At 40.3% G+C, this 16,047-nt stretch overlaps 1 protein-coding gene across 1 annotated transcript; it reads left to right on the top strand.

The window, feature by feature from the left end:
• Positions 1–2,444: 2,444 nt before the first annotated feature.
• LOC121713052 (zinc finger protein 239-like) lies at positions 2,445–15,986 on the top strand. The gene is made up of 8 exons (XM_042097321.1): positions 2,445–2,463; positions 9,420–9,530; positions 11,167–11,230; positions 11,383–11,453; positions 12,220–12,283; positions 12,464–12,534; positions 13,684–13,828; positions 14,896–15,986. The coding sequence occupies exons 2-8, from the start codon at positions 9,441–9,443 to the stop codon at positions 15,555–15,557; spliced, it is 1,167 nt and encodes a 388-aa protein (XP_041953255.1). The 5' UTR covers positions 2,445–2,463; positions 9,420–9,440; the 3' UTR covers positions 15,558–15,986.
• Positions 15,987–16,047: the final 61 nt, after the last annotated feature.

Below are 16,047 nucleotides of genomic sequence, written 5' to 3'. Positions count from 1 at the left end.
AAAAGAGGCTGAGTTCAACAAACGAGATGCCTGTAAGCATGTATGTGGTGAGTTCGATGTGGAACAACAGACCTGTAAGCATACTATGTGGCTGAGTTTGGTCTGGGAACAAGATGCAGTGTAAATAGTAATAATTTAACGAGTGTGGCTGAGTTCGACAAACAACAGGCCTGTAAGCATATGTATATGGTGAGTTCGAAGTGGAACAACAGACCTGTAAGAATACTATGTGGATGAGTTGGTCCGAGTAACAAGATGCCTGGCGGCTCGTGTCCATTATTGCGGCGCGTAGACGCCTAGCCCTCTCTCCCTGTCGCCGCTTGTGGGCGTGTATAGGCTAAAGTGTATGGTGTAACGTTTTATTTTTTGTAATTACACAATGTCAGCTAACGTAGGCTACTAAAGTGGAGGTAGCCTACTACTGTTAACATATTTTATCGAAACACTCACAAATATCACTGACATGTTCCTCCAAAGCACATTCTGTCTTGTTTCAAGTCGCCAACAAGGTCTTTTTGATAGGGTGCAGTGGCGAACTTGTTCTAAACTTAACTTCTTCGCCACTATATAGCTTAATATATTTTCATAAAACCTACACGATTATCAGGCGGAACAAATATTTCTGGCAGGCTATTGTTCCGGACCGGAAGACTAGAGCAAAGGACAGAACTTGTTTACCGAAGATGTACTTTCATTGGCTAACTGCTTTGCGTTAACCGCTCTCATTTGCATAAAGTTCAGCCGAGCCCAACTTCTTGACGCGCCGCCTCTGTTCGAATGGCCGCGATGGCTTGTGTCCATTATCGCGGCAAAGCCCACCGCACCGCACATAGCCCATTGATTTCCTATGGAGAGCGGCAAGGCGTGGTTTACGCTTCCGCAATGCACCTTGGGAAGACGGCGCGGCCATTCGAACAGAGGCGGTGCGTCAAGAAGTTGGACTCGGCTGAACTTTATGCACACCCTTACGAATGTCTTAAAGTGACAGGCACTCAATTAGACCTATACACTACCAAGACAATCTTAACCCCCACCCGGCCACAAATTCAATCAAATTCTGTGGGAAACACTGGGAGAGTAACAAGGAGAGGAGTTACATGTGTTCTCTTTGGCTGATTGAAAACAAGGCGTGCTCCAGCATTCTGAATCGGCTGTAATGATCTTACACAAGCGGGTAAGCCAGCTAATAGTGAATTACAATAGTTCAGCTTGGAGATAGGGCTGCAGCTATCGATTCTTTTTGTAATCGATTAATCTAGCACTTTATCGATCGATTAATCGATTAATCAGATAATTTTTATTTGCATTTTTAAACAACCAAAACAAATAATGCATAACAAAAATGACATTGCTGTAAAATGATCAAGCAATTGGCACAGAGGTATTTATTCTAACTCCAACATTTGGCTCCAAAACTAAGCCCATTTATTGCAATTTACCCATTTAGTGTTTATAAGTGCCAGTGCCAACAATAATATTGCTCTCTATAAAATTGCAACCTCTTGTGCATGACTTAGTATGGACAGCTTTGTTCGCCCAGCTATGTTGTGAAGTGCTGGGAGGAAGAAGAGGGAAAGCAATTTAATGTATTAATATGCACAATGAGTTTCATGCTGTAATCTAGACCTGACATCAAAGGAAATATCTGTTTTATGTAGATTTCTACACCTGCAGCATTTGGCATTAGGCTACTAACAAATAATTTTACCATTATTAAAAAATAGCCTACCATTAGGCTACTAAAAAATAATTTCTGGGGTGAGCCTATTTGCTATGGTAACCTACTGTAGCAACCTGTGTGTGTGTGTGTGTACAGGCGTGCTGTGCGTGAGGAAAGATGAGGGTGCATGCATGTGTATAAGAAGGGGTTCTTTTTTAGGCATACTGTCTTGCAATTGAACGTGAATAAGTTTACTACTTAAAAACATCAAAGCTAAACATTGATTATATCACGACATCGCTACAAATACAGTTTGTGATTAAAATCAGCCAACATCAATGAAGGCTATCTACGTAGATAGATAGAGAGCCTACTTTATTGACGCTTGGTGAAACAGCATGGAGTGGATGTTTTCGGTTCAGATGCTCGTTCTTTACCTTTATGAGTATGTAATGATCCCAAAACTTTACTTGAAAACTTTAGACATTCTCTGCCATTTATGGACATCTTGACTTCGCAATCGCGCCAGCTAAATTCAGAATGTATCACGATTCACGCGCTAGTGGTGTGCTTCCTGAACAACTGCGCGTAGATAGATAGATAGATACTTTATTGATCCCCAGGGGAAATTCAAGAGTGTGAATATATATTTATAGTGCGCGTCATAGGAATTTAACGAGGCTTCGAGGCAGGGTTTTTGCCTCGAGTAATTTTTGTAATCGAGTTATTAGAGTAACTCGATGAATCGTTTCAGCCCTACTTGGAGATGACCATGGTTTGAGCGGAATCTTCTGTCAGATAAGGTATGATCTTCCTAATGTTGTAAAGCATAAACCGACATGATTTTGCAATAGAAGCTACATGCTCAGAGAAGTTCAGTCGTAGTGCTGGGCGGTATACCGGTGTATATTTTCGTTATGATATGAATTTTTAATATACCGCCCCGGTGTATTTGATTACACAACGTTTGGAACGCTGCGCTGCGCGACAGTGTTTCAGACGGGACTTTTTTCACACACACGCATGGTGCCACTGCGAGGCATCGAGGGTAAACACAAAACACCTTAAGTTTTTCCCCTGAAGTATGACCCTTAAGGCTTAATTTCTCCTTAGGTAAGGGGTTTATTTAAGGGTGTTGCACAGAATAATACCTTAACTTGTTTCTACCGTCACGACAATTCTATTGAGATTGTTCAACAGCTGTAACTAGCTGGCTAGTAGGTGATGTCGTTAGTTAGCAACCCACCGAACACAGTGAAGTTTAATGATCTTATCATTCATCTCACCTTAAGAATATTCGCTGAAATTATCCAGGTAGCAAGTAAAGCATGTTATAGACGTGCACTGAGCAATACTAGCTGGCTAGTTAGAAATGATCCTGACTGTCATCAGTGCACCAAAACGAACTTTTTTGTTAATGTTTTGCCTAGCGAACCGAACCGAAGCTCATGGCAGGCTAACAAGACATCCATCCACATGAAGTTAACGTCAGCCTACCACTAACGTCATGTAAACCACACAATAACAATACATTTCTGATAGGCCTATTTGACAGAGTAAGCATATTAACAGAGAGGTTTTATTTTAAATTGTATCATTTTCAAAAAAGTATAATTATTGCAAGTTGCACTACTTTTTGTATTGGTTTTATACAAGATGTTTGTGAAATTTGCACAGTAAAAGTTCTGTATTTTGACTGCAATTGTCTTTGCATTCTTATTAGATTCTTCATTAGAATCATGAGTGGCTCTTTGTAAACAGCATCATTTTCTGGGGCCATGCAAAACTGCATTACCACTAGTGTGGAGTTATTCTACATCATGACAGTAAAATAGACCATCCTTAGTCAATGTACTGCAGCAATTCCTCTCTCAACCTGTAGAAAATGCTGTGAACATCTGATTATGCATGGTAAAAAAATACCGTCATATACCGTGAAACCGCAAGAATTTTGAAAAATACCGTGATATACATTTTTGGTCATACCGCCCAGCACTATGAAGTCGGTCATCAATTACAACGCCCAAGTTAAGTGCCGATCTAGTTGGGGTCAGTGAAGTTGAGTCAAGCTGGATGTTGATCTGTTGGGGATAGCTGTTTTAGCTGGAAAGATTTTGATCTTTTGAGAGATTAAGCTGAAGGTGCCGATCTTTCATCCAGGCTAAAATAGATTCAAACCAGTCAAGAGCTTTTCCAGAAATTCCCAGTTCATATAGTATAGAAAGGAGAATGTCATGGTTAACAGTATCAAAGGCTGCAGATAAATCTAGTAGAATTAAAGGTAAACTATGCCGTATTGGCAATTTTCTTACTGTTTTCTCGGTTTTTGTTACTTTTTCTTGGCCAAAAACATTTTGCATGCACTCACGGGATGGCCTAATGTAAATCGCGGACTATAAAGTAAAGGAGATTTGCACCAAATAAAGGCAGTGTTGTGGGTTGTGTTTCTACAACATGTTAGCACAAAACTTAATTTCTGTCATAAACAAAGTAAGCTAAGCGTTTCTCCATTGTCAACGTGGTATCTTCAAGCGTTCAAGTGACATGTTGTTTAATGCATGGGTTAACGTGACGTGAGTCAGACAGAGGATGGGCCTGTCTTTAGTTCCTGAATCCTGTCCCTCTCAAGTCACGTTAGGCTAAATGGTGTGATTAGCAACTAGAATAAAAACAAAACATCTTTCATTTCTGGGGGGGGGGGCAACGACCTGCTGCCACTGTTAAAAAAAATCTAGTGAAAACACTGTACTAAGACTATACTGTTTGTTAGCCATGATGACGAGGAGCGAGTGGGTCTTGACGAAAGAGGACATGCTGCATTCAGACAAGATGCCAGTGTAGAGCAGAGTCTCTCTGTAGCGTCATTAACCTCAAGTGCCGAGGATGAGCTAGGAGTAGGTAAAGCAGATGTTACTAATGTTGCAAAATGGTCGCTTGAGAGTTGCTTCAGGTTACGCCGGAACGGAATTGTCGGAGGAGGAGCTGCTGGGGAGTTTGTGATGTGCACAGATTGAAAAGAGACTGGACGGACGGTATTTTCCTGCCTCCCTGGTCAGGGTCCATGGCTCTCATGAAATGCTCCTCTTCCATGTGCTCTCTACAACTACATCCTGCTGACCAGCAATCCTGGTCCATCATGACTGGTGAAAGATGAACTCCAAGCTCCGAGCAGTCTGTGTGTGCTAGCTAGTGCCAATGATATCATGCAGCACCTTCCAACAACAAGGTTGAGCTGCAGCAGACAAATTGGTTAGTGACTTGATTATTACGCCTGAATGAGAGTATAGTTCCATGTCAAATCAGCCTAGAAAATCGCATTCATTTTCTATTAGTCTTATTACACTTTCAAACTTGAGAAGAAGAAGAAGAAGTTTTAAATAGGAAAATTACCGGAAATCTTAGTCACTTTTAAACATGATGCTAGCAGGCAAGATGCTAATGGTCTACTCTGATTCAATGATCTATGCTAGGCTGGAGCTAAAAGTGGTATCGCCAGACTCGGAGAACGGCTGGATGAACTTGAGGGAAAAAAAATCAATTATTTAACTCAAGGGGAGGTGGAAAATGATTCCCCAAATGGTGGAATATCCCTTTAAGGTCTGGATTAAGACCGGGACCTCAGAGCCAGACTCCAGGTCTGAGAAATGAATAAGCCATGTTTACTCACCTTTTGAAGAAACTCCGGGGTTGAAGCCAGCTCAGATGGATAATGGATGTTAAAACAGTAGTAGTTCCCCAACATGAGGCACAATGCAGAAATGAAGGAGGAGATTTTTGTGTTGATAAGATTCCGATCCAGACTCAGCATGTACCTTGTTGAGGAATAACAGGACAGTCCTATGAGCAAATTATTTAATAGGTTACATTAATAAGCGTTGCACTCACATGACAAATTCTATAAACAGTGCAATTAAAAATAGTGAGACATGTAACAGACTTGCCACAGTTGGACCTCTTCTGCCAGACAAGTATCTTCTACATGGAAGGACATGGACTCTTAGCAGAAGCAGGAGCATCTCTTATCACATCATCTGAGCAGCCACTCTGCGGTCCCTGCATCCTCTGAAGCCTTGCATAATTCTGAAGGAACTTCTTGCTCTTGTTGACACAAACTGTGGTCATGTAGTCGAGCAGCCTTTTTCCCTTCAAATCCAAATTTCGTGTGACTGTCTCTTTGAGGTCAATCCCAGTGAGTTCCTTGAAGTGGATTGACATGCCAAGTTCATCAAACCAAAATGGCCAGTCCTCTCTAAGGCATTTGATACTTTTTCCCTGGTTGACATGTTGACGCTGTGTGTAAAAAGTGGACTTCATTAGACATTTTACCTCCTCCGGATTGGCATCAGAGTGTTGGAACATCACTTTGAGTTTTTCCATCTTTTGCTGCTGGCTCTCTTGAATTTCCTCAAGGGGCAGGAATTTTACATTCCATTTAATGCATCCATAAGTGTCCTGCATTGCCGCTCTCTCTTCTAATGGGATCTCGTCTTTGTGGTCTGAAACATCAGTCTGATGTGTTCTTTTTCTTATTTTGGGTGTTGAAGTGTGCCTCACATTTTCAATTCTGTTTTGCAACTGTTTGACAATCGAATGGTAGCCTGTTCCAACAATATCGCCCTCTATTACATCTTGCAGAGAACTGTGATATTTTGCCACCATATTTTTGCAACGTCAGTTGAATGCTTTTTACCTACATGAGGGCATTTTTCCATCATCTCAGTCACAACAATCCAGATAATTTGCCTCCTCAGTTTTGGGCCTGGTCTTTTCCCCCTCTCCAGAGAATGCATCACTTCCTCAGGAATTTTACTCCATGGAATTTCAAAGCTGTCGTCCCACTGTGTGTCAAGGCTGCTGGAGGAGGTTGATGTTGAACTTCTGGGTGAAAGAGAGAGCGATGACAGCGATTCCACAGATGATAGCTGTTCTGAGCTGTTCTTGGGAGTTTGGTCTTTAAATGACAAAACAATAAGATTATGAATCACACTGTACAATATTACACAATGTCCATGACTGCTTTTGATTTTGAATTGTTGTGTGGTATTTTTACTTACATTTCTGTTTCCAAACAGAAATAAGCTTTTTGTACAGGTCTTAATGCGGTCATCAAATCAGCCTCCGATACAAAACGTAGATCCTCAGAGGTCTCGACTCCAATGGACTGCAAGTGCTTTTCCAGGATGTTTTTGTTCACTGCTTGAAGGAAGGTTCGCTCTGAGTCACTCATATTTCCACTGAAGAAGACATGCCACCATCAAACAGAACAGAAAAAATATACATATTAAGTACATATTATTAACACTTATATTAATGTCAAACTATTTACAGTGAGAATTAAATGAGCTTTCATTGCACTTTATTTTGCCACAATACTGTGTTTTAATGGAATGACTTGGTATCCATCAAGAATGTATGATACCAAAGGATAGAAATCGGGCAGGTCATTAATGTTCATACACTGCAACCCAAGACTGTCCTTTGTCACAGAATACAGATAGCCTTTGTGGATATCCATCGAAACATACACAGATCTGTCATTCTGAATCAAGATGAGTAGAAGTTCACCAAACTCCATATACTCTGGAATGTCTGTGGTGACTGTGGTATTGCTTTCTGATGTTTAATAGTGTCACTGTAGAGGTTGAGAGAAAACGCACAGCTGTCCTTGACTTGTAGTAGCTTACTGCATTCTTACCCAGCTAAAAGATATGCCTGATACATCTGATGACACTCAGACAATGTTAGAAGTTTTTCAAGCGTCTGGCACAGCTTTTAAAATAAGAGGGGGTGGGGGGGTAGTGGTCCCCGGGGACCAAACGAGATTACGGAGCTACGCTAGCAGCGGTAATAATAAATATGTGCTAAATAACAACATCAAAGAAATGTATTCTTAGATAATACATTTATTTACCCCACTAAATCTCTGCTCAAAAGATACAGAGATCATGATATATCTGAAATGTGTTTTGTTTTGTGGTTGTATGTTTGAAACTGTTTTTTATTTTATGATCATTTACTTTTTTTGGATAGAACTAGAAACCATGTGTGGTGCTTTGTGGTTGTACAATGTCACTTTTCAAAATAATAAAATAAAAACTATATTTTTACAATAAATCAGCTCTTAATCTTGGGGAAATTCCATATTCATAAACGGGGAGGGAAGCATGATAATTGTTCTTTTTTTAAAAATTGGTCCAGTTCATCTATGTGCGGTTCATCCCCGAAACAGTAGGTAGCAATAAGGAACCGGAATGACCAAAAATATCCAAGTGGCATCAGTGATGATGACTGAAGGTTGCCAAGACTAGTAGCCTTGCAGAGATGGTTGAAGCGGACTATCATTAATAAGCCAGGATCTTAGTGGCTAATGTCACAAGGGAGGTTTAAGATACACGCCACTTGGCGCACTGTTTTTTTCTTCTTCTGCCTAACACGGTGCTAAACTAGGAAAACAATACCAGAGCCCGTCTACGGAGAGCCTTGCCACTCCGTATTAAGTCCCATTGTACCGAATTTTGGTTGCAGTTCCACCAGAGTTCCACTGGGGGCGATCGCCATGAGTGCAAAATGAATGGGAGTCAACCGAGCTAGACGGCTAAATTTGTCTCTTTCACCTGATTGTCGTTGACAAATCTCAGATTTGATTGTAGTTTGTATAACTTCAACATGGGTTATAGGTCAAAAGTTGAATGAGCGTGTACTTATGTAGCTTTGCTTCTCCTATCGAATGCAACATTCAAATTACTACTCAAAAAATTATATCCAAAGAAAAGTGGATATTGAGGGGTAAAGCTCCATAGACCTCCATGCATTCTGCACTCGCCTGCGAGCGCCCTCAAGTGGAATCTGAGGAGGAACTGCAACCAGTCCAGAAACCGGAAGTAACCAGTAGACATTCTCTGATTAAACTCGCCACTTGGTGCACTGTTTTTTCCTGCCTAACTCGGTAAACTAGGAAGTTCCCAGGTAAGACCAGTAGACAGAGAGAGAGACACTTCTGAGCTGGTCCCAGCTGGTGGTGGTCCCATAGTTTTCTGATCACGTACCAGTCAAACAGCTGTATGAAGCTTCTCCCCCTGACGTCCTTTAGGCTGCGTTTACGGGCAGGCCTGCACAGTTCTGTTTTTCTGCTATACCAGAGTTTACATCTCCGTTTGTGAGTATTTGTGGTTCAGTGATTTGTAGGCTATAACAGACACTCTTTCGTCTTGGTGGTCTGCTTCGGGTCTTTGACATCAGAGTGCTAATTGGATTGGAGAGATTCAGGAAGTGGTTCATTTTCAACGTCACTATTTTTTTTTTTACTTTCGTTTTCAAAGTATGAGAAGTCCGCAAAATAGGCTATCGCTTTTATTTTATGGCGAAAAACGAGAGTGGAGAGCTTTTCCATCTCTGTTTTCATTTTGGTAGTCTATGCCTGCATCATCGTTCTGCCACTCAGGCCGTCGTGCATTCACGTGAAAGCAACATTGTGTAGGCTATTGTAAATGCGAAAACGTAAAATATTGTGGGCATTTTCAACGATTTGCAAGTTGAAAATGACCGGAATATCCGATCTGTCCGGTTACACTGCATTCTCATTGGCTCATATCTGATTTATTTCCACATACGAACGAGCCCTGGAACTTTTGTGCCACAGCAAAAAAACGGTATTGGGTCACATTTAACTGACAGTGTAAACTCAACATCTGTAGCCACATTTGTGTTCGTGCGAGTGTTTTTTCTTTTTTGTCATTTTGTCTTGTCTTGGTGTGTGTAGGTCTATGTTTTGTGGAGGTGGATGAGATTAATCAGCATCATGGACATTAAGCACAAACAAGCCTGCATCAAAGTGGAGCAGGCCACTCAACGTATTACACAAGCATTACAGGTAAGAAACATTCACATTTGCCTGGGCAGAAGTGTTTATGCTTCTATTAATTTATACTTTTCTAAAATAACATTAGCCTGATTTCTGTATTCTCTGCAACTTATTTGACTGTCCCTTCACAAAAATAACTGTTATTCTGACCATAATCAGTAATCAAGTACCACTGGTGTGATAAACCCATGCCAGGTGATTGGGAGCTACATATTCGTTTCCAGTTGTTGCACCTTAATGGGCGTAGCCTTCTGGGTAATCATTGGACCAGTCTGAAACAACAAGGCAAAGCCACTAAGTTTCAATGACCAAACTGGGCTGAGCATTGAACACTGCGCTTGTATGAGGAACAAGCTTTTGCTTGTAGCCTTTTGGCAGAGAGGGTTGAATCTGTTGGTAATCAAGGATCTTTGCTTTTGGTCACAATAAGAGGGGGTCAGTGTTGTACAGAATGCTTTTAAGTCACATCATCAGTTGACAAGGAGATAAACAAGGGGTCCCATCCGATGAGTCATTCTGTGTCAAATCAGACAAAACCCAGGAAAATGCTTGCAGCACCGACTCTCACATTATTAGCTAGCGGCAAGCGGCAGGTTTCCTATTGTTCTCTATGGTTCGGCAGCGGAACAGTGGCAACACTGGCGTAGCGTTGAGCAAGCTGAGCGTTGAACTTTGTTCAACTTTCAAAGCGCAACGCGAGTGTATTCAATTGACAAACCGTTTGTGTTGCTTAGGAACGAGATAAAACTTATTATGGTCTGAGCGTTGCGTTACGCTTGCCGCTGGCTGATGTGATCCCCGCCTGAGGATAAAAACAAGGTGGGTTTGTATTTTTGTGTCATTTTTAAGCAACTGAAATGGTATGTGGGGTAGCTAGTAGGACCATAAAAATCTATGTGGAAATAGCTAAGTATATGGATATTTAATGTGTAAAATCCCATTCACAGAATAAATGCATGTAGTTACAGGTGTTTTGGGAACATAGTTATAAAAGGAGCAAAATGCTATGCTGTGTTTCACCTGAGGGGCCGCTAAAATCTATTGTAGATGTTTATTTTGGTGTTCCCAAAACACCTGTAACTACGGTACATGCATTTAGTCTGTGAATGGGACTTGGTACAATATTGGTACTTTACACATTAAATATCCATATACTTAGCTATTTCCACCTCGATTTTTATGGTCCTACTAGCTACCCCACATACCATTTCAGTTGCTTGAAAATTACACAAAAATACAAACATGCCTTGTTTTATCCTTATTATTGTCATGGTCATTTTGATGTGGAGACTTCAAATTGCTGGAAAACATTAATTATACAAGTAACAAGTGCTTTTTATGAGTAGGTCTTCCACCCTAGACAATTTGAGGAGGCTAGATAAAATATTTGTCAAGATATTAATGCCCAAACATGGCACATAAAAGCTGTAAAAATAAAAGAATTTCAAGCTTTGTACAGAAATATTTCACAGGCCTTGGTTTTAGGACCCATGATATAGACAAGGTTTCAACCTTATCTGAATTGACACGGAATGACTCATGAATAAATTCCAATTGTCCAGTAATGCTTAAAGTCAGCTACAGTAGTCTTGTAGTCTTGTTTGATGGTCAGCCATCTCAGTTGTTGGTCTGGTTTGACTTTCAGGATCCAGTCTCAGGGATTAAAAAAGAAGAGGGCAGTGATTGGTATGGAGATTACAAGCAATCTGGTAAGGAGTTGTAAGACACGCACACACACACACACACACACACACACACACACTTACTCTCACACTCAGTCATACAAAAAGAGTTTCTGATGTTCTGGATGGACTTTGTGGCATGTATACATATATGTATATATATTGTTTTCCTTCTGAAGTGGAGGGAACTGACCCCAGAACAGAAGAGACCATTCCTTCATCTGCAGACATTAAAACGGAACTGCTGCAGGTACTGAGTTCGGAATGCAGGTCATGGTGTTTGTGGTGCACAGTAGTATTGCACAGTCCACCGATACTACAAAAGTATCGCAATACCCTGACAATAAAAATGTCACAATGGCTAATTTTATTACTATCGATACTTTTAAGAATGACCGTGTCATTTTGCAGTAAGATGTGTGTGCGCAAGGCATGCTTCTAGTACCTCCCTAGCCTGCGTGTCTTTTCTCCCCTCACACAGACATGCGCATCTTTCAAGCTGCAGCTGTCATGCCAAGAACATTGAGACATGGCTGCTAGTTTAAGTGATGTTGTGGCCACATAGCAACAAATAATAATTGGCTAATGTTAAGTTGATTTGCTTACTTGCATCTCTCAATTTTGTGTTGCTAACCTGCCTAGGCTATGGGATTACTCTCATGTATATCTTAGTGACAGGCACTCGATTAGACAATTCCACAGCACCAATATACACTGAATTAGACGTACACACCACATTAAAGATATGCTTAAATGTAATAGTTTAAAAATCAATGAAGTATTCAAATGAATAAATAGTTATAGTTACTAGTAGTTATGCAGATTATACAATACTATAAACATATAAATGTTATGAATTCCAAAATATATGAAATAGAAATATGACATAAGCTATCATTTTCCCGTCTTTCCTGACTCATGAATAATTTCCAATTGTCCAGTAATGCTTAAAGTCAGCTACAGTAGTCATGTTTGATGGTCAGCCATCTCAGTTGTTGGTCTGGTCTGACTTTCAGGATCCAGTCTCGGGGATTAAAAAAGAAGAGGGCAGTGATTGGTATGGAGATTACAAGCAATCTGGTAAGGAGTTGTAAGACACGCACACACACACACACACACACACACACACACACACACACACACACACACACACACACTCTTACTCTCACACTCAGTCATACAAAAATAGTTTGTGATGTTCTGGATGGACTTTGTGGCATGTATATATATGTTTTGAAATTCTTTTTTTTCCTCCTGAAGTGGAAGGAACTGACCCCAGAACAGAAGAGACCATTTCTTCATCTGCAGACATTAAAACGGAACTGCTGCAGGTACTGAGTTTGGAATGCAGGTCATGGTGTTTGTGGTGCACAGTAGTATTGTACAGTCCACCGATACTACAAAAGTATCGCAATACCCTGACATTAAAAATGTCACAATGCCTAATTTTATTACTATCGATACTTTTAAGAATGACCGTGTCATTTTGCAGTAAGATGTGTGTGTGCGCAAGGCATGCTTCTAGTACCTCCCTAGCCTGCGTGTCTTTTCTCCCCTCACACACACATGCGCATCTTTCAAGCTGCAGCTGTCATGCCATAAACATTGAGACATGGCTGCTAGTTTAAGTGATGTTGTGGCCACAAAGCAACAAATAATAATTGGCTAATGTTAAGTTGATTTACTTACTTGCATCTCTCAATTTTGTGTTGCTAACCTACCTAGGCTATGGGATTACTCTCATGTATATCTTAGTGACAGGCACTCAATTAGACAATTCCACAGCACCAATATACACTGAATTAGACCTACACACCACATTAAAGATATGCTTAAATGTAATAGTTTAAAAATCAATTAAGTATTGAATGAATAAATATTTATAGTTACTAGTAGTTATGCAGATCATAAAATACTATAATCATATAAATGTTATGAATTCCAAAATATATGAAATAGAAATATGACAAGCTATCATTTTCCCGTCTGTTTGTGTATGTGTGTGAAAGGTCAAGCATAGGGTGACCAGACGTCCTGGTTTAACCAATACAGTCCCGATTTTGAGTTGTGTGTCCCGACGCTAAAATGTCCCGGTTTACACCAACCACTATTAAAGTGTGTCCGATCATTAACTAAACCCATGTAGAAAGACTAAAGCATCCGGTGTATGATTTCGATAATGTGTTTGTGCGGTATCGAAACAATAAATGTGAAGAATAAACCGTTTTTCACATAATGTTAAAAATGCCAAGATGCTTTAGAATCTATGCTGGCCAGATATTTAGTGAAGCAGAAGCTAGTATGCTCGAGCGCTATGACGCAACTGGCTACAGCACCCGTACTACATTTGGGTCCAAGTGTCCAAGGGGACCCTGGTTTGGGTCTGGCCTGGCTCATTTCCTGACATGTTCTTAACTCCAAAAATATTCAGTAGTCAGTATTTGCATTTTGTATTTCTCCTTCTTTTCAATGATGTTTAGGATCAGAAGGAAAAGTCAAACATGGCTCCAGTCCCCAACTCCGAAATGGAGTTCAGAAGGGTATCAGTGGAGGACTGCTGTAGAACACAAGAACAGCGAAAGATTAACAAGAAGGATAATAGAGATGGAGAACAGCCTGAGACCCGTAAGATCACACACACACACTCGCGCACATCGCTACCTTAGAATAATAAGGTTCTATCTGCGTTTTGAGTAGTTCTGAGATTGAGCTTCAAAGTTTTAGAATTCCATAGAGTTACATAGTAAATGGAACAAGTTATTTTTGATATAAAGTCCAAATATGTACACAACTTTAAGAAACACCTTATCTGAACTTAAGAAACTTTCAAAGAATAAAAATATGTAAATAACTCCATTTTGACAAAAATGTCAGATAGAACCTTATTATTCTAAGGTAGCGACCTGCCCACGCACACACACACGCACACTGAGCCTGAGAGCTTTAAGTCAGAGACCACAGCAGACATTTCATAGTGCAGAGGTTGATTCTAAGTCCACACACATACACTCATCTCTTCCACACTGATGCACAAAATTAGGATTTTAATATAGTATATTTGTATGAATAAAGAGTTGTTTTACTGGTGGGTAAGACTTGACATTTTGATTTAAAACCCCAAAATGGAGAGGAGTATGACAATAATAAACTAACTGTCACCCCCAACTGCAATATCAATGCACTTTTATGCCATCTGGTGCAGACTGCAGCAGCTACTGACAGAAGAGATGCACCCATGTATAACAGTGAAACACTGCAAAACCACAATATTCCCCCTAAACACATGTACAGATTGTACAGGAACAGAATGACATAAAACAGTCATCTCATAACAGAAACATCAGGACAAACGATCACATTACATATATGAATATATGTATGAAAACAGTGTTTGCATACATATATTAATATTTTAGGTCTATAATTCAATTCTTTGTAAATTATTATTAACCTTATTTTTTAACATTAACCGTATGCATTAGTATACTTTAATGTAGTTTATTATGAGCTATGGATTTAAGACTATTTAATCATTTTCCTTTCACATTCTCGTTTTTATTCTGTTAAAACGGTTGTGTAATCTAATGTTGCCAGGTATGGATAACATGATGTAAGAAGGTTGTTGGTATTTATAGGTGCGCAGGGGCCTGTCTTTTCATTTGTGGTTGTCTATGTATTCCTTTTTGGAACAGGAAATGGATCATCTCTCTCGTCCTCCTCAGCATCCCCCTCCATGTCAAGCACAGAGACTGAGAAATCCAAAAATCACACCTGTTCTGTGTGTGGTAAAAGCTTCCACTTACTGTCTCAGCTTAGGAAGCATCAAGATGTCCACACAGGTGAGGGGCCACACTCCTGCGCCTTGTGTGGTAAGTGTTTTACTGAAAAGGGAAATCTCAAGCGACACCAGCTTCAGCACACCGGGGAAAAGCCGTACCACTGCACTCAGTGTGGCCATAGTTTCCGACAAGAAGCACATCTCAAAGAACATCAGCGCATTCACACAGGAGAGAGGCCATACCACTGCACTCTGTGTGACAAGAGTTTCACTTCAAAGGGAAATCTCAATGTACATAAGCGCACCCATACAAAACAGAGGCCGTACCACTGTGCTGACTGTGGCAACAGTTTCATTTGCCATAACGACCTCAGGAAACACCAGCGCATTCACACAGGAGAGAGGCCGTACCCCTGCGCTCAGTGTGACCAGAGTTTCACCAGGCCATCTCATCTCAGGCGACACCAGCGCACTCACACAGGAGAGAGGCTGTATCACTGTACTCATTGTGGCAAGAATTTGTCCACTCTTGAATATCTGAAAATACACCAGAAGAAACACACTGAACAAATGTAGGATGATTCTAAGAGTCCTGAGAGGGCACCTCCTCATGTAACACATTGACATGATATTTAATGATCATTGTTATCCATTTTGTCATCAATGTAGTACAAATTAACCAAATGTGTGGTTTGTATCTCAATTGGTTTTGGTAAAAATGTGTCGCCTGCTATCTCTATTAATTGGCTGGTTCAGTCTTGTATAAGTTGTCACCTTTTAACTCGCACCCGAAATTGTTGTGAGATTTGATTTGGTTCTCACTACTACTCTCAGTCTTGTATACAGTAGCCTTGGCAACTAAAATGAATGAAATGCAGCTACTGTTGTTAGTGGAAAATCATTGGACCACAGCAGCTTTTAAAATGGATATAAATTGTGATTACTATTATCTGTACATTCAATTTATCCTGTTGCTAATAAACCATTAAGGAATCCTTTATTTAATTAAACTGGTCCGATTTACTTATTTTATTAGGTAGTTAGACATATGGAACCCAGTAACACC

The sequence above is a fragment of the Alosa sapidissima genome, chromosome 7, assembly GCF_018492685.1.
Source record: "Alosa sapidissima isolate fAloSap1 chromosome 7, fAloSap1.pri, whole genome shotgun sequence".
In the NCBI taxonomy this organism is placed as follows: domain Eukaryota; kingdom Metazoa; phylum Chordata; class Actinopteri; order Clupeiformes; family Clupeidae; genus Alosa; species Alosa sapidissima.
The sequence above is the reverse complement of the archived record's forward strand: the minus strand, read 5'-3'. Positions and strand labels throughout refer to the sequence as shown.